The sequence below is a fragment of the Podarcis vaucheri genome (genome assembly GCF_965113315.1).
Source record: "Podarcis vaucheri genome assembly, chromosome: 5".
NCBI lineage: Eukaryota > Metazoa > Chordata > Lepidosauria > Squamata > Lacertidae > Podarcis > Podarcis vaucheri.
The window spans coordinates 56,242,655-56,266,260 of NC_138763.1; the positions used below are offsets into that span (position 1 = coordinate 56,242,655).

A 23,606-nucleotide genomic window follows, 5' to 3' on the forward strand; every position below is an offset into this window, starting at 1 on the left:
ATGTAATGATCCTAAAACAAATGTCTTCCATTGAGGTGAAATTTCTTGGCCCATTTCAGAATGATTTGGCCCAAAAATTATTTGGTGCATCACTTTTGGAACAAACTCTTCTAAGCACACATTGCAAACTCCCTTAAATGATCCAAAAGTTGTTGTTCTTTTGCATCATTAGGCAGGGCTATTTTAATCAGTCAAGTGTTTGAGAGCTTTGTATCTGGGATACAAAGTATTGTAAGAGGGCATGCATGGGTGAGAACTAAGTTTATTGACTTTTAAGGAGGCCTGGAATGTATGAGTTCACCATCCCTTGGTGTGGTTGTGAGTGATAGGCAAAAGGTTATCGCAGCTAACACTCAAAACGAAACGAATTACTGTGACTTTTAAAAGCTACAGTTCTATGCCCACATATGAAGGAGTTAGTCCCACTGAACTTACTGGAACTTATTTCTAAGTTATGTATGGCAGCAGCCTGCATGAACTTGTCAGAAGTCTGATTATACATAGCTCAAAAGCCTCTGATCTTTTTGCTAAAGCCCTCCAAAAACAATGTATTCTAAGATGCTGGAAGGACGTCTTGTTATTTTATTTTTAAACTAAATCTAATTTGCAAAAATCACTTGTTTTGTTTTTCTGATTTTACAACCATTGCAGCTATAGCCATTCATGTTGCAAAAAATACTATTCAGTTGTCAAATTACATTAAGTAATTCATAGAATAACTCATAAAGTGCATTTAAATGTTTATGTTGCACTTACTTCAGTGAATTCAATGCTGTGTACATGTCAAGTTCTTCACAACAACCAAGAGAGGTAGTGACCATGCAGAAATTAGAATCTATGTCATTCATGAAGTTCAATGGGTACCTTGAACAGGGATACTATCTGCCTGTAAGTTAGCATCAAAATAAATGCTACTAGTAACTTTGAAGGCTTTAACACTCTGTGCAAGCATGCACACACGAGTTAATGAAAGGGAGAGAGGACATTTTCATGTTATAGATCCCAGTGGCAAACCTTTTGTGTGAATCAATAGCTTCATATTTGGCTTAAAGGCAACATGCCATATTGATTCCCAACATAAGATGACTCTATAGCAAATGTTTGAAGTTTCCTTGAACACACTGACTCTGGGACGTAATGACATAGAATTGTGACATTGATGCTATTGTTTTTGTAAGTGTCCATAGCTCAGTATTTAGTTTTCAGTTTGTACATCTCTGTGGCAACAGAATTTGGGGCAGAAGGAAGCATTATATTCTACTGAATATAGACCTTTAACAAAATAAAAAAATTAAATAAACTGCGCCAGAGAGAAATGTCTAGACGAAATATTGTATCTTGGCCACAACCCTCTTTGAAACGTGGTTCTTGGCAGGATGGATTTTTCCATAAATTCTCACTTTTTCTTGTTTGAACAGATTATGCCATTGAATTCTCTAAAAAGGGGGCATGTGAAGGAGTTTGTGCTGCACTTAGCACTCTTCTAGCCCTTCCATGACCCCCTCATGACCCTTTCTGTTCCCGAGAGAACCAATGAAAAATGAATTCTTAAAGCCCAGTGTAAAACACTCCATTGCAGCATCATTGGTACAATGCAGCTTTATTATCTTTTGCAGTTTGGGGGTTTTGTATGGGGACAAACTTTGCTTGTCTTTTTGCTTACTACTAGCATTAGTATTATTATTAGGGACGCGGGTGGCGCTGTGGGCAAATCCTCAGCGCCTAGGGCTTGCCGATCGCATGGTTGGCGGTTCGAATCCCCGCGGCGGGGTGAGCTCCCGTCTGCGGTCCCAGCTCCTGCCCACCTAGCAGTTCAAAAGAACCCCTAAGTGCAAGTAGATAAATAGGGACCGCTTTCTAGCGGGAAGGTAAACGGCATTTCCGTGTGCTGCGCTGGTGCCGGCTCACCAGAGCAGCTTCGTCACGCTGGCCACGTGACCCGGAAGTGTCTCCGGACAGCGCTGGCCCCCGGCCTCTTAAGTGAGATGGGCGCACAACCCTAGAGTCGGACACGACTGGCCTTCGGGCAGGGGTACCTTTACCCTTACCTTTAGCATTATTATTAACTCTACTTGGTTGCCCTTTATTTCAGTGGGTTTACTCTAAACAAGCCTTAGTTGAATACAGTGGTACCTCAGGTTAAGAACTTAATTTCTTCTGGATGTCCGTTCTTAACCTGAAACTGTTCTTAACCTGAAGCACCACTTTAGCTAATGGGGCCTCCCGCTGCTGCCGCACGATTTCTGTTCTCATTCTGAAGCAATGTTCTTAATCCGAGGTACTATTTCTGGGATAGCGGAGTCTTTAACCTGAAGCGTATGTAACCCGAGGTACAACTGTACTGAAATAAATTGGGAATGGTCTGGAAATAACATGTAATGGATTGTGCTGAATGTAAACGGTCATACGTTAACGATAAGTAACACAAACTAATGGGTGTTCATTCCATTTCTGGCTATATTATCGTAGAAAACCCGAAGCCATTTTGTAAGACACAAATGATTTAAAAAAATAAGATGCATGACATTTATTTTGTAATGTTAACATTAATATCCGTAGAAAGATTTTTATTGTCAGTACAAAAATTAACAGATTTTAATACTTTTTACCCCCTCCCCCCCCATTTTAAAACACATGTAAAGTCGGTATGGATTGCATTCATATTGCATGGCTACACCAGTGTGAAAGGTGATTTGAATGTGAAAACATAATGCTTTAAATTCTGAAAGACTAGTTATAGAAATGCAGTAATATTTTTGGCCAGGCACCAGGGCTGACACCTGGTACAGCAGGATGGTTTGGAAAGCTGTAACGGAGCAAGAATAAAATAACCCCTCAGAAAGATGGTCAGATTCCAACACGAATTTCTGTAATTGCCATGATGACAACCTCGGTGCTCTCGTAAGTACAAGAGGAGCCTCAAAATATCCAAAAGCATTATTGGACGTTCAGCAAACATAGTTGCTAATCTGAAGCATGTACAGAAAGCTAAGAATTGAGGTTTAGGGCGTTTAAAAATTGTAGACGTTTAGACAAGCTAGAATAGGTCCTTATTTCAGTAGACTATGGAATAAGTCTCAGAATTTTGGGTCGTTCTACTGAGCAATTTAATTAAATTTTTGCATTTGAGGAGTTGTAAAGTGTGACAACCAAAACAGCTACACACCTGGCAATACAGGGAGCAAAATACTTTCTCACTAAAGGACACTTTTTTTATTTCTGAGAGTTTTGGTTTGTTACAGCAATAACCTCTCATGTAACTTTAGGCTGCAATCCTATACCTGCTGAACTCAAAGGGTAGACATGTATAGCATGTCACTGTTAAAAAAACAACCCAAATTAATTAAAACCTTAATTCCCCAAATTAGTTATATACCGTAAATATTTCTCTCTTTTTTTAAAAAAAAGATCTGACAACTAGTAAAGTTTGAGCAATATATCTACTAGTTCTCTGTGCTGTCTGCATAGAAATGCCATTTAAATTACAAAATAACACAACCCTATAAAAGATTAATTGTTTTGTACATTACCAATTAATTAATAAATTAATGAGATAACAATTTTCCCTGAAAGCAAAGTATTTTTCACCTTTAGGTGGTGATATTTAAAAAAAGAAAAGTTTTATGTATGAACAGCAATTACAGGTAGCTGTTTCTTTAAAAAAAGGCTAATTTTGCTTGGTGAAGTGAGACATCCATTTTCAAATCAATACAAAAAATAATTCATTGTAAATATATATAATATATATTTATACATATTTGATTATATTTACATACATCCAGCACCTATATACTGCATTTGTGCTCTGTAAGTGTGTGCCAACATATATTTTCTCCAAATATTACAAAATAAACAAGGAAGGCTGACCCAACATTTGCCTCAAGTCCAACTGGTCCACTGAATGTAGAAAGTGTGTTGCGGCATCCAGACCTGTCAACTGGCATCCAAATATGGCCCATAAAATTCTTCTTCTGAAAATTGTTTGGCATTCCGAAAGTACACCACTTTCCCCCCGGTGTGATCATAACACCTTTTGCCAATTTTTTTTTGCTTTTGTTTTGGTCCCTACAATTCATATGTACAAACAAAAATCCTGTGTGTCTGAAGGAAGGCTCTTTTTTTTCCACATGGTAGGTAGACATTCTTGTTTTCTTACTCCTTTGAGGAATAAAATAAGGGTTCTTTTCATGTTTTGACACTGCCGTTTATGTGCTGGTACTTAGGGAGGCAAGGTTCATAAGGCATCGGATCGGCAGAAAAAACAGAGTCATCACCTGAAGAACAGGAACTCCTTGTGTCTTGGTAGCTAGGTGAATACTGTTCCAGTGGTCCACTAAGATCTAGGTACTCCTGTAAGAACAATGCATACAAGTATTTACTAGGAGTGTACACATTTACTTTTGTGGTTTGTGTGTGTGTGTGTAAATAATATCACATTCATATAGAAACACAAACAAAAAACAGGCTGACACCATTCAACATTCAAAAGTAGCTTTCTTGACCCAGTTCACATATCACAGTAAACCATGGTTAATAGCTTACTGTAAACATGCATAAGAAGGCTCTGTCACTTTTCCTGATCTCACTGGTGCTCTGTACCTACAAAGGGTTTTTCTTGGCTTACCGATTGTGATTTGCTGGAAGCAAAACAAACCATGATACTTGGGTTTGGATGGAATGCAAAGCCATATATTGTGGGTCAGTTCATCTGTATTCAAGCATGAAGGAGCAAGCATGGTACAAACTATGGTTTACTCAAGATGTGCACACAGGGCCAGTGTCAGAACTAAGACTGTAGAAACTCGGGTTCAATCCCTAACCATCCATGATGCTTTCTTCTGGGTTGTCAGCTAACTCAACTTTATATAGTAGATGTGAGGATAAAAGAAGGCCTTAAGCTCTTTAGACGGAGAGTGGGGGGAGGGTAATAGCTACTCATAAAACTAGAAGTCACCAGAGGAGTGTGAAAAAGGAGCGGGGGACCCAAACCAACAAAAAAGGGAATTCTGAGGCAGATGTGTCAGTTCCAACAACATCAACTTTAACCACACCAGTTGAGACATATACTGTAGCCACATCAAAAGCAAACATTTTGCTTACGATGATAAAAACAAAATTTCACCCTACACAGAACTATTCCCCCCCCCCCCCGCCCCAGCACATGGAAACAATTTGCAGAGTGAACGATCCTTTCTTTCCAATATCCATTTGGTTAAGCTGGCTATTTTGCATTTTATAATATCATATTTCAATTTACATGTGCTCAAGCAAGTAATACCCAAGTCACTGCAATATGGTACTCTAAATATATTTCTTTGCTCACTGTAGTTGCTTCCACCAGCATTTGTGGAACTCAATAAACTTAGCAATGATTTTGAGCAAGCCCCAGTGAAATCAGAGGGAGCATAGCACTTTCATTCAATGAGTCTAACACAGAAAACCTTCCTAGTCGCTTGTGTCCTACATTTTCATAGCTGGGGGGGGGGCAAATAAAACCCAGTGATTAAGCATAGGGACGTAGGATTCTTCTTGTTGACGGAAGAGTGACCAACTCTGTCTTGTCACTGGAAAGCTGAACCAGAGCCACCAATGGAGACCTGGATTAATTATGTCTGTGACATAGCCATCTGGATTGTCTTAGCCAGAACAGGACCATCAGTCTATCCTGCTCCTATATGGAAAGGCCTTTTGAAAGTGGGGCATAGGATATAAGGCATAGGATCCTTGCCTTAAGATAAATTTACAAGTCCATGGGAGCAGAGTGCTCACAATGTTACATTGGTGGATACTTTCCTTGCTACTGTATCGTGCTTCGCTTTGTACAGTCTTGTAACAGCTACATTTCTGTGTCATTTTATTTGTCATTTGTAAATGTTTAATGAAAATAAAATAAATCTTTAAAAAGAAGAGGAAGAGGAGAAAAAGAGCTACAGTGTCAGCTGAATCTGAAGCCAGGGCTATAGAAGTTCTTGAAACAACAGTTTTGGCAGGAGAATAAAGTTATTTTTTCTCCTTGAAATGCTGCTTCTCTTTCAACTTCTGCAGAGCAGCTGTATTCATTTAAATACCAATCCCTTCATTTGCTAAACCACAAGTTACGATTCTAAGATGTGAAAAATCAATTTTTAAAAGCTGGGTTGCATGCGTGTGTGTGTTTTTAACAAATTATGTGATTTTCCTTTTTTAAAAAAACCAACAGTGAATGTTTTCCTATTAAGACAGTGATGGTTAATTAAATGTAAAATACACAGGAGCATGGCACACAGCAAAAAAAAAAAAAAAAAAAGTTCATAGTACACTTTTGATCTGATGTTACTTCCATATCTTGTAAGTACTCTTTCATGTCTGGTCCCTGTGATCTCCGTGTCTATTTAGAGACAATATGAATCTATCGGTATGCACAGGCTAAAACTGTGGCGCCTCTACCATCAATAGCAAATAGCCCATTGACTTCAAAAGAAGTTGTAATTTCCTCAATATAAATTAGCATGACAGCTTTTAGGAAAAATATGGAGCGGGAAATTTCTACCACAAATGGAAGGAGAAAGCTATTGGGATACCCAGTGTAAGACTTTATCCATGTGATTCACACATATTCAACAGATCCATATATTCACTGAAGGATGGTTCAGATGACAAATTTATGTGATAATCTTTACTTGGTTGTTAGCTTCAATATGCTGCTATAGTATGACTCTCTAGATGTGGGGAAGTCCATGCAGCTCACAATTTACCATGGAAGACAATCCATGATAGCTGGTATTCAAGGGCGTACTACTTCAAAAATAAATACCAACCTGGGAAGAAACTCCATTTCAAATTAAAATGCAAGCCTAAGAAATTTTATAATTTGTGGCTTCAACAGAATCTCCAATACTGTTTCTCATCCACAATACTTAACTGATCTTGGTGCTGTGTTCAGACTTCTATTTCTACTATATCTACATATATAGAAATCAGAATCAAACTGCAGTGCGCTTTAACACTGAAAAAGAACTCAGGATGGAATGGGGTGATTCTCACTGGCTGGGATTATAGGAAGAGATTAACACACTGAATGCACCTCTTTTAGTTTATCCATAGAAATTAATGGTTGTTTTTCAGATACTTGGACACGGTTGTAGTGTGGGCAAAACCAGTGCTAAGTGCTTTGTACTCTGTGAACAGGGATTCTACCAGGGTATGTGTGCAATGTGTATTGTGCATAACTTGTGCAAGTGCCCTTCATTGCCAGGGGCCTTGAAACGCACAAACTCTCCTTAACATATCTTGCAATAGGCATGCTCTCATTTAAGATACTCCTTATAACAATGGAAGCATTTTGCTTGTTCTTTCAGAAGTTTTAAAAGCAAGCACCTTACTCACCTCATTAGTTGTGAGAGTGAGGATCCGATCCAAGTCCTCCACAAGTTGCTTAAAAGTAGGTCTCTGGGAAGGCACAGCATGCCAGCAATCTCTCATCATCATGTAGCTGTGGAAGGCAGAATTTCACTGTGTTAATTAACTCAATGTGTCTATATCAGGCATCTTCCATATTCACAATACTTCAGGGCTGTTCAGTTAAAGTCAGGGTGTGTTCACATGTTACAGTCTGGAGTATTTAAGATGCATGCTTTATGAACGATGGTGATTTCCATTGATGCTTATTTGTATTCTACATTTATTATTATTTATTATTATTATTATCCTTAGCAGCCTATGTTCTCTCTTTTGAAATGAAGCTCAAGGCAGCTCACAGGGGAGAATTTGAGTAACCATTATATGAAGCATACACGAGGCAAACCGAGAATGGTTCTTGTGGAAATTCTTTCACTATTTGTAAATACAAAAGTTCATTTGTTTGACAGTGTATGCACTCTCAGCAGTTTTACTGTTGATCAATTTAATATACAAATTTATTGCATTTCAGTGGTATTGTATCTTGCTTTAGGATTATTTTAGAATAAACAAACAAACCATTTGCCTAAAAACAAATTCTTCACGCTGATATCTGAAAGCCTGAGGGATTGGCCAAGGGGTATCTTTCGGAGCATTGTTAAGCGACGCAACTCCTCCCACCCCACCCCAGGCTCAGGCAATTTGTGAATCTGTATTTGAACCATAGTGCTGGAGCATTCATATAACTCTAAGAGAGCAATCCAAACCCAATATCGGCTAGGATTAGTGATTTTGAAATAGGTGGCTCTTCAACTGAATTATCACCATGACTAAGTTGTTGTTGTTGTTTATTTGTTTAGTCCTGTCTGACTCTTCGTGACCCTATGGACCAGAGCATGCCAGGCACTCCTGTCTTCATGACTAAGTTAAGTCTATTAATTTCTATGGGTCTACTCTGAGTAAAACATAGTGGAATGCTACCTTAAGTTTCAAAAAAAAGTGGTGAGGCTTCTCCATCCCCTATACTCTTCTCTCTTGCCAGTTGTATAGCCTGTTCCAGTGACAATCATACAGCTCTATTTCCAGCCCCAGGCCTGAGAATTATAGTATCACTATCCACACTCTTTCAAATACATTATATGGGGATGAGCTGGGACATTACTGGCATTAGACTGGGGCTATTTCATGCATAGCACTAAAGATGAAACATGTTCCTATAATTGACTGGAAGGCCCCACATATTGGGCCACAGCATATATGTGAGCAGAAATCACGAGTTCCACTGCTGGTTACTTGATGAATCTGTGAACCATATGCTATGCTTAAAACGGGTCTGGAAAGCAACTTTAGGATGTATGAGACAGGTGCATGAGTAAAGTAAATACTTTTTAAAAAAAGAAGCCGGTAGGATTTTCAGACCCCGTACAATACTTTAGACAAGATATATTCTTGCACGATTCAAGTCAGATAGTGGGTAGAAGGCCTACTGTTGATGGTTCTCTGGCTAGAGGTGAGTGAAAAAAGATCACTAGGCTGAGGAGTTCCAACTTAGGAAAGGACAAGCATGTACAGTGGTGCCTCGCAAGACGAAATTAATTCGTTCCGCAAGTTTTTTCGTCTTGCGATGCACGGTTTCCCATAGGAATGCATTGAAAATCAATTAATGCATTCCTAGGGAAACCGCCTTCAGACCAGGTCCGGGGACAGTCTGTCCCCCGACCTCTTCTGAAGGCTGGGGGGGGACAAGGGCTTTTCTTCCCACCCCCAGCATTTTAAAAAACCCCGGGACAGCAGAGGACTTCTCCGCTGTCCGGGGCGATCTTAAAATGCTGGCGGGCAGCATTTTAAAATCGCCCGGGACAGCGGAGGACTTCTCCGCTGTCCGGGGCGATGTAAAAGCCCCTGGAAAGGCAGGCAGGAGGGACAAAGACTGCTTCACAGGAGAGGCGCTGCGCAGAGAGGGAGAAGGCGCAGCGCCCTTCAGCAAAGCTGGAGAAGGAACAGAAGGAGACCTTTCTGTTCCTCCTCGGGCTTCGCTGGACAGGCGCGTCGCTGCGAAGTGGGAGGAGGAACAGGAGGAGACCCTTCTGTTCCTCCTCCGGCTTCGCATGACAGGCGCGTCGTTCAAGGGGCGCTGCGCCTTCTCTCTCTCTCTCTGCGCAGCGCCTCTGCTTCACAGGAGAGGCGCTGCGCAGAGAGGGAGAAGGCGCAGCGCCCTTCAGCGAAGCTGGAGAAGGAACAGAAGGAGACCCCTCCTTCGGCTTCGGACAGGCGCGTCCAGGACCTCTTCTGAAGGCGGGCGGGGGGCGAAAGTCTTTGCTCCCCCCCGCCTGCCTTCAAAAGCCGTCCGCGATAGCGGGAAGCTCTTCCCTGCTATCCCGGACTGCTTTTAAAATGCTGGCGGTGGGGAGCAAAGCCTTTCGGCCCCCGCCGGCCTTCCTGGACCTCTTCTGAAGGCCGGAGGGGGGGAAAGGCTTTGCTCCCCACCACCAGCATTTAAAAGAGGTCCCCGGAGATTTCCCTATGGGCTTTCGTCTTGCGAAGCAAGCCCATAGGGAAATTCGTCTTGCGAAGCGCCTCCAAAACAGAAAACCCTTTCGTCTTGAGGGTTTTCCGTCTTGCGAGGCATTCGTCTTGCGAGGTACCACTGTACTTAACTGTAAAGTGCTACATAAATGTGGTGGAATACATTTGTCCAGCTAAGGTTGAGCAAAACGTAAATTGATGATTGAGGGTATCTATTTCATGTCCCTGTGCTTAGGGCACTGTTAGATTGTGCCCTAAGCACAGGGACATGAAATAGATACCCTCAATCATCAATTTACGTTTTGCTCAACCTTAGCTGGACAAATGTATTCCACCACATTTATGTAGCACTTTACAGTTAAGTACAGTACGCTCCGTCAACGCGTGCTGTCCCCTCTTTTGGGTGGTCTGGAACCCCAGCAAGGTGAATGTGCGGGATTCTGCCTATCCGACGTTGACCAAAGGGTAACGGCGGGGGTAGCCGAGTTTTTGGCTGCAGTCCTCCAAGGAGCAGGTTAACAAGGAAAACCACTGATTTTATATGTATATATATATATATGATTGTAGCCAACTGCTGCCTTTTTATATATATTTCAAGGCTTTTACATGTTATTTTCCTTCTTACGGTTTTTATTTGCATAATGCCTAATAAAGGTTTGATTTCAACGCTTAGGGCACTGTCTAAGTCAGGTCTTCTTAAAACAAATGGCGCCACCCCCACTCTAATGAATCATTAATCATTCCTGCTAAAAAGCCATCTGAGGGCCCAACAAGGAGGGCACAGAAGGAAAATGGTTGACCACCCTGGGTATGCATAGAGCATGAGTGTTGAGAGGGCAACTGCAGCACTGTGCTGAGGGCCCCTGAAGTCTGCAGCTGGACCTGGTTTAAGTGCAACTCAAACAAAAAGATCAACTTATTGAGGTGTACCTTGGCAGGTCCACAACTGACTGCATAATTAAAACTTTCCCAAATCATACGCTTCCTGTTCACATTGCTAAAAATATGCAGTATCAGACATGCAATGTTTATCCTGGCTTTTAACAGCTGAGATGTGTATTTTCAGGACCCTCCCTGTTCCTGTGACTGATTCGTTTCATCTCTTTTAATTTTTGAACCTGCCCTGTGTGCACATGCATTTAACGTTATAGTGCTCCCATTGTATCATATAAATATTGTCAATTATATCAGCACATCCCTTTTCAGCCCATGGCCCAGCAAGAAAGAGTTCTTACAGTTCACTGGTGCAATTGGCAGGTTTGTCCATTCTGTGTCCTTCTTTCAGCAACTTGAAGAGCTCTTCCACTGGAATTCCTGGATACGGTGACCCTCCTAAAGTGAAGATCTCCCACATTAGCACACCAAATGACCATCTAAAACAAGAAAGGGAATAAGAATAGGGCTGAATCAGATTTACTAAAGACAGCACAGAGACATCTACTTTTAGCTACCTACCTTATGATCTGAGCAGCAAAGTTGTTTAACACTACTTTCCTTGCTTGTTTTCCTCTTTCTGGCGGCAGATGAATAATGATAGCTATCCATCTCTACCTTGCCATTTTTTACCAATCCTACAGAAACCAATAATCTACCCCCCCTCCAAATATAAAAATCATTTTGTTTGAGGAAGTACTTCATGATGAAAACAAACAAAGAAAAACAGAGAAATGTTGGGGGTGACTCAGTTCTATTGCTAAAAATTAAGCAGATCTGCTTCTGCAAACAACCTGGATGGTAAACCTCTGGGAATCATGCAGAAACTGCTCTGAGTGCCTTGGACAAAGAGTATGGCAGGGCTAGCCAATGTGGTACCCTCCAGTTGAAGCACAACTCCCATCAGCCCAGCCAATGTGGCCAATGGGCAGGAATGATGGAAGTAGTAGTCCAACAACATATGAAGGGAACCACGTTGACTGCCCCATAATAACACACACATAGGAGAGAGACAAAGAGACACAACCAGAACCATGGAATCATGGGATGTAAGTAGGGTCTGGCTGAATCTGATCCAAATATAAGCAACCTGTTCCATGGTTACAATCCAAACCATATTTGCTTGCAGATACGTCTCGACAATCCGTAAAGGCAGGACTGCGTAAGGCAATGGCATTTGTGTGTGATCTGCTATCAGAGGCTGATGTGCATCCATTATATAAGTCTGATCAGCCCAAAGGTGGCATGAATACAACAAATATGTGCACCAGACATTTGCATGGGATTCTGAAACAGACAAGGACTAGCATGGGAAACAGACTGTTTTGACTATTTTGCTTCTTGTCCAAATGTACCTGCAATTCTGAGGAAGCCCTTGCAGTCATAGATTTACAAACAATTAACAGCAACTCAAGCCTTAGCGTCTCCACGCTTTGGTTCAGAAAATGCTCCAACCAAACCATTTAAAACAATGCTTCAGAGCTGCACATCTGTAAAGAAGGTTCAAGGGAAGTAAACTTCCGCACTGGCAAGAGGAAGCCAGTGTTTTCTACCTTTCATGTGCTTTGAAGCCAGCCAGATTAGTAACAGAGCACTGGTCTGCAGTCTTCCAGAAAATCCTCACTTTCTAAGGCTACCACTTACTGGGGAATAAAACAGCAGCCGCAGGTCTCAGGAAGTAAAGGAGGGGAAAATAATATAAAATCTGAAAGAATGAGTCCATGAGGCAGCAATGAGATTGAAAATATCCATTGTTTTCTTTGGTTCTGAAGTTTTCCATGGTAATTTTTAAAAAAACAAGAAAGCCTTTGCGAAAAAACAAAGCACAAAAAGCTTTTCTTTCCAGCTTTTTAACCTGCCAGAATAAAGGTGTCTGTCTTGCAGTAAATTAATTTACCTTGGTGGATCAAAGGTTGAGAGACATATTTTAATCTGTTGCATATATATTTCTATTACATGTAATTCAAGTACACTGGAAGAAGCTATAAATGAATAAAAAGATAAAAGTAAGGTTCTAAGATAAAGTTACTTACACATCACTTTGATGTGTGTAAACCCTGTCAAATAGAGCTTCTGGTGCCATCCACTTCACAGGCAGCCGACCCTGGACATAAAATAGAAAAGCAGCAACTGGTTATCTACCGATCATTAGTCAATTTCAGCAATGAATCTGGCAAAGATTAAGTCAAGCTGCAATACTAAATTTTGCTAAAGCAAATTAACAGTTCCATGAAACATTAGAAAACACAACCCCCTCTTTCCTTAGTCTCCTGGCTCATTAACATAGCTGTGATTCTCATTAACTTCTATAGAATGAGAATTTTAAAACGTCTTATTCAGAATTGAAAGAATCAGAAAGTCAAGCTCTGCCACAGCTTCCACCCCACCAAGGCATCGTTCCCCAATCAGCAGCACTCTGCAGAACCTGTATAATACAGGGAACGCTTTACTTTGCTGTATTCAAGTATACTCAGGGGTAAAAAAAATTAAAAACCAAAATGTTGGAATATGCCCTTGTGCAGGCGGCAACCATTTTGCATGGGGATTCCAATTCCTGCCCCCCCCTACTGCATTAGCCTGCCCCTGTTCTGCCCTCTGCTAGGTCCAAAAGGACCCGGGCATCAGTGATTGTGTGTCAGTTGGACAAACACAAAATGGTCGCCGCCTGTTTAGCACTTCCTCTCCTCAACCAAAGTCAAATAGTCCTTCTCAGTGTCACATGCCCACAGACTGGATCTGTTCAATGCCTAAATGGGAGACCAATGGGAGACCACCGATGTAAAGAACCCTGATTTCTGTGCTGGAAAGAAGATGCAATATAAATGTACTAAATAAATAAGTTAACTAAAATGACAGCGGACCCAGAAATATGATTCATGTGAATGACCACGCAGGGGCATCTAGTATAATGTGCAAGAGAAGCCCCGCATGTTAGGCCTTTTCTATATAGATTTAATCACTACTTTGTATGCTAAGAGATCCTGTTGCTTTTTTTAAAAAAAACAACAGAATAGGCTGCTATCCACAGTGAGGGCATGCCATTTAAATGGGGAGTGCTTGTTATTTAACCAGCGGATTGCCAAGAATGTCATAAGCTTCTGCTGAAATGTGGATAATAAAAGACTTCTGCAAAACTAAAACCAAATGTTAGTAATTTCATAATGGATACATTCCACAAAATTATCCATTGATTACAAAAAGCCAAATTTATATTCATATTCAGTATCTAGCTAACAGTCAAAGAATGTGCTGCAAGTTTCATGGAGGCCATAAAACGAAAAAGGCTAAAGCTTATCCTTTAGAAAGCATCATGTAACACGTACTCTCCCAGCCGGTGTAAGCAGATAACCTTCCCTTCCTAGTAAAAAGGGGTTAGGAATCCTAACACACTTGCCTATTATTTTCATTTCTTTGATTAAAAGTTAGGCTGCTGTACAAGAAGTCCATTAGGAATACATTTGCCATACTTAAATGCACCAAGGAAAAAAGATACCGGATCAAGTGATAAGACTGCCATCCACTTACATTAGTAGTCTTTTTATAATAATCTATATTGTTGATGTCTCTGGCCAACCCGAAGTCAGCTATTTTCATGACGTTATTTTCAGTTACCAAAACGTTTCTTGCTGCTAAATCTCGATGGATGCACTGGAAAATAAAATTTAAAATATGAATTCACAGAAGTGTACATGCATCCCACCTGCAACCCGATTCCCAACTTGATAAACCTTCAGCCATCAGAATTCACACTGCTTCATTCAGGTACACACAGTCAGGGACAGATGTGAAGGCTCAGAGAAAAATGGAATCATTCCAGAAAAGTAGGAGTCCCCTCCCCCCGTTTTTAAAAAGCACTTCTCTCCACCCCCCAAAAAATGTAAAACATTTTTGGATTATGAAACGTTTTCTTTTAAAATTATGAACAAAAGGAGACAAAGAGTTCATATATTTAGTCCCTCAAAACTAAAATGGTGTAACACAATACTTTTGTATGAAATTATGCACAGATCACTACAATTTGTTTATGCTGCGGACAAGCAAGTCCTGAGTACAAGCAGACAAGCAAGTCACTGAGAGTACACAACTCAAAAATGCAAGAGCAAGATGCATTTCTGCCTCTTGGAGGGCACTGCCATTGTGATCTTCCTTCACTTGGCATAGTTGATGGATCTGTTTCTGTCCTCTGGACTATGACTCAAAGGATTAGGAGTGGAAGGAAGTACAGAACAACATAATTTTGTGACCATCCGATTCCTGCTGCTATAATCTGACCCTCCCCACTATTTCTCTCAGCTGTCTTTCTGCACCTGGGAAAAAAACATTGCTGGGAAACTTCAGAAAGGATGAGGAGGTGGGGAATACAGGTGGAAACTAAATGACATGTGGCAACCACTTGAAGGCAGGTTTTGTTTTAAAGCACAGAAAACAATTCCCATTGGCTAACTTTCTATACTTGAAACACATTTGTCAGAAGACAATTCACTCATGTTAAAGCTTTCTGGGAAGATGGTTTCAACTTCCCTAAAAATAGTCAAGCAACATGTACCAAAGGCTCCAGAAATACTGTCATTTTTCCTAAGAAACCAGTCTAAAGTCCCCTGCCACTTAAAACCTGCTGATTTTATCTTTCGCCATTAAAGCACAGCTCTGCCATAGTATACAGTGATACCAAGTAATTATTTTCCACTGCTTTTATGAGAGTGTTTAAAATACTGCAAGATAGCAATCAAATCTTTCCCTTAGTGACTACTAGAGAAATCTCTAAGAAAATGCATTTGAAAACTCACAACTCCGTTTTATGCTGCGAAGGGAGACCATCCTTCAACTGAATCAAATGTTTAAAACTGTACATTAAATTGTATCATACGGCTCCTGAAATAGCTTCTCAATGACTTCTACTATAAACCCTGTTCGTATGGACTTAACAACTTCTAAGTTACATTAGAACAGGATTTCAAGTTAACATGTGGAGTGAGAGTGGCTACTTTTTGCAGAAGTATATAAAAACAAAAACAACTATATTCTCTAACACCCTCCCCCCCCCCCAAAAAAAGGCTGAAATGTAGCACATTTGTGCCCTCTGAGATATCCAGCATACTAGCTGACTGGCATTTTGAAACCAAGTTACCGACTTTTGAAAAACTAATATTTTGTAGAAAACGTAAATAATGAAATTTGAAAGTGGTCTCCTCCACCCTTAACCTTCTTTCCTCCCTTCACGTCAGCACCTTTTTGAAAATGTACAATTGACCTTTCTTGACTCAGAAAGGAAGTTCTGCCTGCTGATGGAAACCATAGCTTGCTTTAAGCTTTTCTGTCATTAGTAATAAGAGGCAGCAGGAGAAACATGCTGTGGAACTTTCTACTGGATTTCCCCCCCTCTTCTTTTGGTCCAGGATATCATACTTCCACAGCGCAACACTACATGCTCTTATTGATGGACTTTTTAAACAGAAAGTATTCTTTGTCATGTTATTTCTTTTAACCAAATCCAAATCACAAGGTGCAGATCTGGCTTTGATCCACTAAAATAAAAACCCATAAAATAAAACATTGTAATAAAATCCCAGCAACATCAAGATCTATATTAGAAATTAATGGAATGCCATTAAATTCCAGAAGAATATTTGCATCACAACAAAAACAGTGGTCCAGCTTGCACATTGTGGTAATGTTTTGCTCCCCCTTAATCTCACAGGGAAGGAACAAACTATGAACCTTGACCGAGTGTCAAGTCAGAACTAGTGCTGTGCCAAGCATTTTTTCCCTGCATTCAAAAACTATCAAAAAGGGAGAGAAGACGTCAATGAAATTCACATGGTGGGGTGCAGAGGGTTTATGTCACCTTACTTTTGAGGTGGCCAAGACTGTGAATGGGCCTTTCTTTCATTCTACAAATCAGTTTCAAAATGACAGTGGCATATCTAGATCTCGGGGTCTCAAATTTCAGTGGCGCCCTGGGCAGCGCCAAAATCAGCATCTCCTTGCCTCTCATGCTCCATTCTAAACCATAGTTGTGGCATCCCCCTCCCCCGTGGGTCCAGTGCAATCAAACCAGCCATGCTCCCCTAAATCCACCTCTGGACTGCACAGTCTTGCTGGTGCAGCACATTACATGACTCACAGAAGCAGTAAGACCCTTTTAAACCTTACAGTTTTTTTCAATTCTAGGAAGCATTTTTCAATGATTTCTATCTATCCACCACAGTCAAGCTGAAGGAGTATTAAAGGGGACGAAGAGGGACTTTCCTTTCGCTTACCAGTCCCACAAGGCTGCGTGATAATATAAAGAAATAAACATTATTTCATTACAAGTTTAACTGCCTGGTAAAATCTGTTGCATTTGCATTTTTTAAATTTAATGTCATGTTATAAAGATGACAACTGGACACACTGAATTTCTCAGTGTATTTCTGTTCCTGGATGGTAAGAACATCCTGAAAATATAAATTCTTATTATTTCTGCCCCAAGGAGCAAGTAAGGGTATGGGGAAGCTGGTGAAATGTCAATATTAAGCTGTTTGAAGAATCAGAATGTATTCCCTTTTGTTTAGTTTCTCAGATGTGACTACTATCTTGTTTAATGCCTTGCACTCTCAGAACCTTCCGTTCTGCTGGTCCATTTCAGTTCTTTTGGGGGGGTTGGCATTCATTCAAGGATGCGGTTTCTCCTTCTCTAGGGCAGAAGATTTGTGCACCCTTAGCAACTGCATTTCTCTATTTAAACAGCTGAAGTTGGCTTGCATGCCAAAAAGACAATGACCATGTTCCCACACGATGCTAAACCATGGTTTGGCACTATGTGCACAAGCACGGCATCCAAAAAATGGAATGTCTGCCTGCAAAATTTAAATACTGACTAAAATATTTAGAAAATACTGCTTCTGGTGTAACAAGCAACTCACATAAAGGAACGTTGATTAGCATGTGCTAGTACACTGTAGTCAACAACAAAGCCAATTATGTTCTGTCTGACTCAGTTACTAAGAAAGCTGGCCTTGCACCTCCACCATCGTCCTTATTTAGTCTATTAAGCAGAGGACTGCACTGTATTTACAGGCACAGGAAAATTTAAGGTTTAGCTGTGGAGGAATCTGCCAAATAGGGATCTCCAAGGACTGAATATCAAAATGATGCTATTGCAGTTAGTTTTCTCAGCAGGCAAATATTTTAAGTGAAGACAAATGACTAATTTGCTCACAGGATTGCTGCTGCTTCTTTTCACCAATTAGCCAATGCCGGCAGATGGAATTCACTTGAAACCTCTTGGGAAATGAATGGCGCTCTCTTTCATATTCAGTAAGTTAGTAAACTTTAATAAGGCAAATTTCAAGGTTATGCTTTTGTTGCCTGGCTAAACAGCTCACAGTTTATCCACATCAATATCGGAATTCATGAATATCTAAGTTCATTTTCTGATATTGTTTGCCGAATAATGATTTCTTTGTTCTGTCTTTAAAAGAAACCTTAGCCGGCATAACCTGGCATTTGATTACTTACGCATACATTTGCTTCCAAATTAAATGCAGCTCTTTACTGGAGCCTCTATGAACAATTCTGCTAGTAAAAATGCCTATTAATATTAAAATAGCTGAAGCTGCCCTTCAAATGGATCAAACTGAAAAACTTGAAAAGGAAGGAGTGGACAAGTTATTTAGCACTAAGGGTTACTTGCTTTTATTTATTAATTTTGCAGCCCTGATCAACCTAATTTGCAAAATATTCTATGACTGTTGCCAACTGCATTTGGAAATACTCTGCAATTCCACGAGAGGTTTCTCCTCCTATTCCCCTACAGTCCCACCTTTCCTGCATCATCTGGAACAGGATTTCCAGAGTTGACTCCCTCACCTTCTACCAGAGGAATCATCACTGGAATTTAGAATGTAATACCCATTTGCCCAAATAGTTAAGAGCACTGCTATTGTCTCTGGGCCTAAGCAATGCCCATAAGCTTGATGTAACACTGGGACAAGCAGATGAGTATAAAACTCAGAATGTGTTATGACATTCAGGATGCCAATCTCATGTTTCAGATCTGTTTCTTCAAAAATGCAATTTGTAGATGGAAGGAAGGAAGGAAGGAAGGAAGGAAGGAAGGAAGGAGCAAGCTTTGGCAGCTTTGTGGTAACACAAAGCTGCCATCTTTCAATAACAGTCGCTTACTTTTTGTGATGCTAAGTATTCCATGCCTCTTGCCAACTGGTATGTACATGAGACTAAATCTTTGAATGTCATCTGCTCTTCAGGAACCCGGTTAATATCAAATGAATATTCCATCCCTGGTGGCCGCCGTGCTCGCAGGTACTCCCGCAAATTCCCTTTCGAAGCATATTCAACCAGCACGTAGAGTGGTCCTTCAAAGTGAGCAGATAAGACAGTATATGAATGAATGAAAACCAGGAGCAAAAAAAAATTATATTCCATTCTAAAGACCCATAAAAGTATAGTAGCATGCATCTTTTCTGATTCATTGGATGATTTTTCTCAAAATGCTGCTGCCATGTTCTATCTGTAGTACAAGTAGCATGTTTATTTTTTAATTAGACTTCTCACCTGCCCTTCACAGGTTGCAACAATATAATATACAATTATAAAAAAGAGATAAAACCATTGCAATGATAAAACAAATAGAACTATTTCCAAATAGAGCAGAATAGTATAAATTCAATAAAAGAGGTGATTCTCACAAAATAAAAGTTACTGGAGTATGAAACACACCCAACTCTTTAATACATTCAGTTCAAATCAGCTGCCTTCAAACATTCACATTCTCTCCCCCCCCCCCACTATGACGCCATACCTACCCATCCACCTACTCCAGGTGAACATACACAAGATCACAAAGCAGAGTATGCACATTTTGCCTTCATCATAAGAACTCCCTTCCAGTCTTACCAAAAGCAGAAGGGAGATGAAGCAGTTTCTGCTTTGTATTCTTTAAGCTCAATAACCAGGTTCAGGTCTCTCCTCCATTGGGGGTGGGAGAGGAGATGAACCCATGGGCTTGACCCCCTCACATGCACCATCTCTCTCAGCATTTGCACAGTCCCAAAAATATTGGGGTCTGAATGTCTTGCAGCAGGGAACTTTTTCTACCCAAGTAGGCTCCATGCAGAAGTCTAGTAAACTTGAAGAAAGGGTTTCTAAATCAGACAGGGATTCTACTGAGCAGCAGGATCCCAGCTGCAAATGTTCAGCACCAACATATGGGGTTTGCAGCAATGCTGGCAGAGATGTGAGGGAGGTGGTGAGCCAAACGAGTTCACCCTTGCTCTCCCTTTCATGTGACAATAACTGAGGGGGTGGAAAGCAAAGAGCATATGAACAGGGCTATTGAGATTGGCACAAGATGTTTAGGTAAAACAAAAGGAGCAGGAAGTTTAACATGCCTTGTACTTTTTATTCCTCTCCATTTCTGACCATGTGAAAGTCATCTCATGTATTTCATGTCAAGGAAATGCAGAAGGTCCACTGAAGAGCTAACTTGCGCACATGAATTTCATCATTAAGTTCCACCCACTCATTCCCAACTACTTTTTGGAATCCTATTTGCTCTTCATTGTTCCATCAAATGAACAGGAACAAAAACCACTGTGAAACTAGTGTTCAGCACAACACTAGCTTTCAGTTTTCAACACTAGCTTTCAGTTACCAAAGAGTTAGAATAGGCTGTAATAAAGTAGGAATGCAGATCACATTCTGTCGGTTTAGCTGTGCAAGAGTTGCAGTAGATCAGCAAGGTTTCTGTCTCCAAGTTGCTGAACAATAGCAACAACAAAAATATTTGTTTCCCTTCTAACTAAGGAAGGCTGCTGTGATGATGAAAGCTGGGGTGGAGGGAATCAGGAGTGGATTGTGGATTTTGAAGTGGCAGGGCTATAAACATTCCTGCACTGAGCATCCACTCAAAGGTGCCCTGTTCCTTAATTCTGAGAGAGTGTTGTCTTTTCCCTAGCCAGTATTCTGCACCTGGCTCCAGTGAAAAAACAAAGTTGATCCCAAACGCCTGAAGTCTGCCCGCCCCTAGAATGAACTTAATTAATGTTGTTATTGTAACGTGCCCTAGCAATCAGATGGGCGGGCTGAAAAATAATCAAATAAATACATAAATTAATCCACCCAGCATTTGAATTGGAGAAAAGTACTGTGTAAAAATAGTTGACAAATGTTGCTTCTATATTCCTCTCCTTTTAGCCAGAGATGCAAGTTCCTGCAGCTTTTCAAAACAAATTCAATATGGCATCCAGCTATCCACTCCACTCTCCCACAGTATCATTTTTGTTACACTTGCACAGAATTAACAGACAAGAGTGTGTCACTTAATAAAAACTGCACTATATCACCACCTTCGGTTTGTAAAACCAAAACGACACTCACCGTCCTGAGTGCAGGCCCCAAGAAGATTGATGATATTTTTGTGCTTCCCAATCATTTTCATCATCTCCATCTCAGACACTAGGTCAGAAAGGTCTTTTTCCGTAGCATCATCTGCACAAGACAAAATGAGTTCCACCAACAGTTTTAAACTAGCAGACCAGCGCAATAGTTTTTTTCTGCAACAATGTTTCCTTGCAGGCTATCCAACTAGCTTTATGTACTTTACAGGCCATTAAGTTACAGATATAGTAACACAGTTTCCCTGCAACTCTGGTTCCCAAGGCCAGCAACAAAGTAAATTACTGGTCCTTTGTTGTTTAAGTTGTGGGCTCTGCTTCTCATTGAGCAAACCTCCATGAAAACAAAAGAACATATAACAAAAATTAGGAAAACGCACACATACAGTATGAAGGGAAACTGTATCACACATAATTTTAAGAAAATTATATACCATCAAAAAGTCCTACTGTATGATGTACAAATGTTACGATTTCAATGTGATGCCTATCAGTCTCTTGTCTGGGAATTCTACCAGTTCAAGCAACTTCAGAAACCATTTTATATAAGCTTTAATTTCCTACTGTGGTTCTCCAGCTCCATAAAACTTAAAACCATAAGGAGATGGATGTGCCTTGTGTCATATCAGAACATATAAAACAGTAACACTTTAAATTAAGACCTCCTTAATTACCCATCTCTGCACCTTTAATGCAGATATCCCAGTTGCAAACAACATATCAGAGAATTACTGGCAAGACTTTCATGTGAAATATTTTTATTTTTTCCAGTGTTCAGTAGTTTAAAAAAATATTATTATATTAATATAATAAACATACAATGGTTTAGATTACTTATACAAGATCACCTATAGCACACCAAATAATGGATTAGCTCCATAATTAGTGATGCATATGTCACTCAGAAGTTATCCTAAATGGTCTTTTTCTTTATTTATATGCATTCCCTATCATGCTGGAGGCTTTTGTTTGGGCAAAAGGCATTTGAAGAATTACCTATTTTGTTTACAATGTCAGCCATTATTCAGGCATAAGTATAAATATGTATTTTAAAAATTAAGATCCCAGACTAAGTATAGTATATTTGTTTTATTACGGTCAATGACCAGTATCAAGATAAAATTACAAAATTTAAAAGCCCACAATTGTATAAAATCCCATACACATAAACATATACTAGATCCCAGAATAAATATCACCATCACATTTCTATATATTGCCTTTTACAAATGTTTGCCCTCTCTCACACACATGCACATTTTTTAAATGTGTTAAAAGAGACTAGGTCAAGTCCTGTCATTTGTTTACCTAAGGCATTTATGCTACAGTTGCCTTTCAGTAACTTTTAGCCAACCAAACGAAAGCATGTAGACTTCCCTGTGGATCAAATCAAGAGTTGAGGAATAAACAATTGTACCAAGACTTTGACTTGCTTGTAAATACCTGCTGCTAAAGATAAATAGGCTGTCAAAGGCACTGATTTATACCGAAAACTGCTGAAGCCTGAGGTGAACAAAATGAACTTTGGCCTTCTACAGTTAGAGAGTTTGGACGCCACAAAAGAAACATTATTCACAGAACCTGCCACCTCGCTCAATACTCCCTTTCACCCCATATTACCTTTCAGCATTTTCACTGCAACAGTAACGGCTTCTTTCGGCCTGTCTTTGTCGATTCCCACCGCTTCCGCCATAACAACTTGACCAAAGCATCCTTCCCCAAGGGGCTTGCCTAGCGTCAACCTAGGGATGTAAACACAGGATTAGCGCCTGGCATCTGATGAGGAGATGAAGTCGGTGAAACTCAAGAGCGAAAAATAAAATAATCTTTCAGCAGACCACTTTTGACCAGAGCATTTGTTGTAAAGAACTAACAAGGGTCTTACTAGATTTCAGGGCTTGTGCACGCGCCTCTAGCGAGTTTTCTGAGGAACAAATTCTGTATGTGCGCACTTACCACTTACATGACAAACCCTCTTCATGTACTTGCAGAAAGAGGAGCTGCAATTCCGAGAGTAGTTTAGCAATCAATCTGTCTTTCCAGGGAACTCTGGGAACTGTAGCTCTGAGGGTATTGGGGATCTCCTATCAATTCTCAGCACCTTTAGCAAACTACAGTTCACAGGATACTTTGTGGGAAGCCCAAATGGTACAATTTGTACGGTGTGGATGTGGCCTTGTTTAATTCCCCCCTCCTTCCTTTTCCAGAAAGGCCACAAAAGGCCAAAGGAAGCTGAATTTGAGAGGCTTCTCTTTTCTACCAACTTTGAGGAGTGCTTCATATGAACCACCACAGAGCATGAGAAGAGTATCTTTTTCTTCACTACTAAGTAATCACAACTAGCCCCTGCATTTGCATCTGCAACCAGACAGA

At 40.3% G+C, this 23,606-nt stretch overlaps 1 protein-coding gene across 3 annotated transcripts in view; it reads right to left on the reverse strand.

Annotated features, from left to right (window-relative positions):
• Window positions 1–2,512: 2,512 nt before the first annotated feature.
• The window catches only part of FGFR2 (fibroblast growth factor receptor 2), a 115,964-nt gene continuing 94,870 nt past the window's right edge, over window positions 2,513–23,606 (reverse strand). For all 3 annotated transcript variants that reach the window (XM_082222756.1, XM_082222755.1, XM_082222754.1), the window contains 8 exons: window positions 22,854–22,975; window positions 21,217–21,327; window positions 19,003–19,193; window positions 14,362–14,484; window positions 12,870–12,940; window positions 11,139–11,276; window positions 7,366–7,471; window positions 2,513–4,350 (listed from right to left, as the gene is read on the reverse strand). In XM_082222756.1, coding sequence (XP_082078882.1) covers window positions 4,186–4,350; window positions 7,366–7,471; window positions 11,139–11,276; window positions 12,870–12,940; window positions 14,362–14,484; window positions 19,003–19,193; window positions 21,217–21,327; window positions 22,854–22,975 — 1,027 coding nt within the window. In that variant the 3' untranslated portion in view covers window positions 2,513–4,185. The remainder of the gene's footprint in view (window positions 4,351–7,365; window positions 7,472–11,138; window positions 11,277–12,869; window positions 12,941–14,361; window positions 14,485–19,002; window positions 19,194–21,216; window positions 21,328–22,853; window positions 22,976–23,606) is intronic.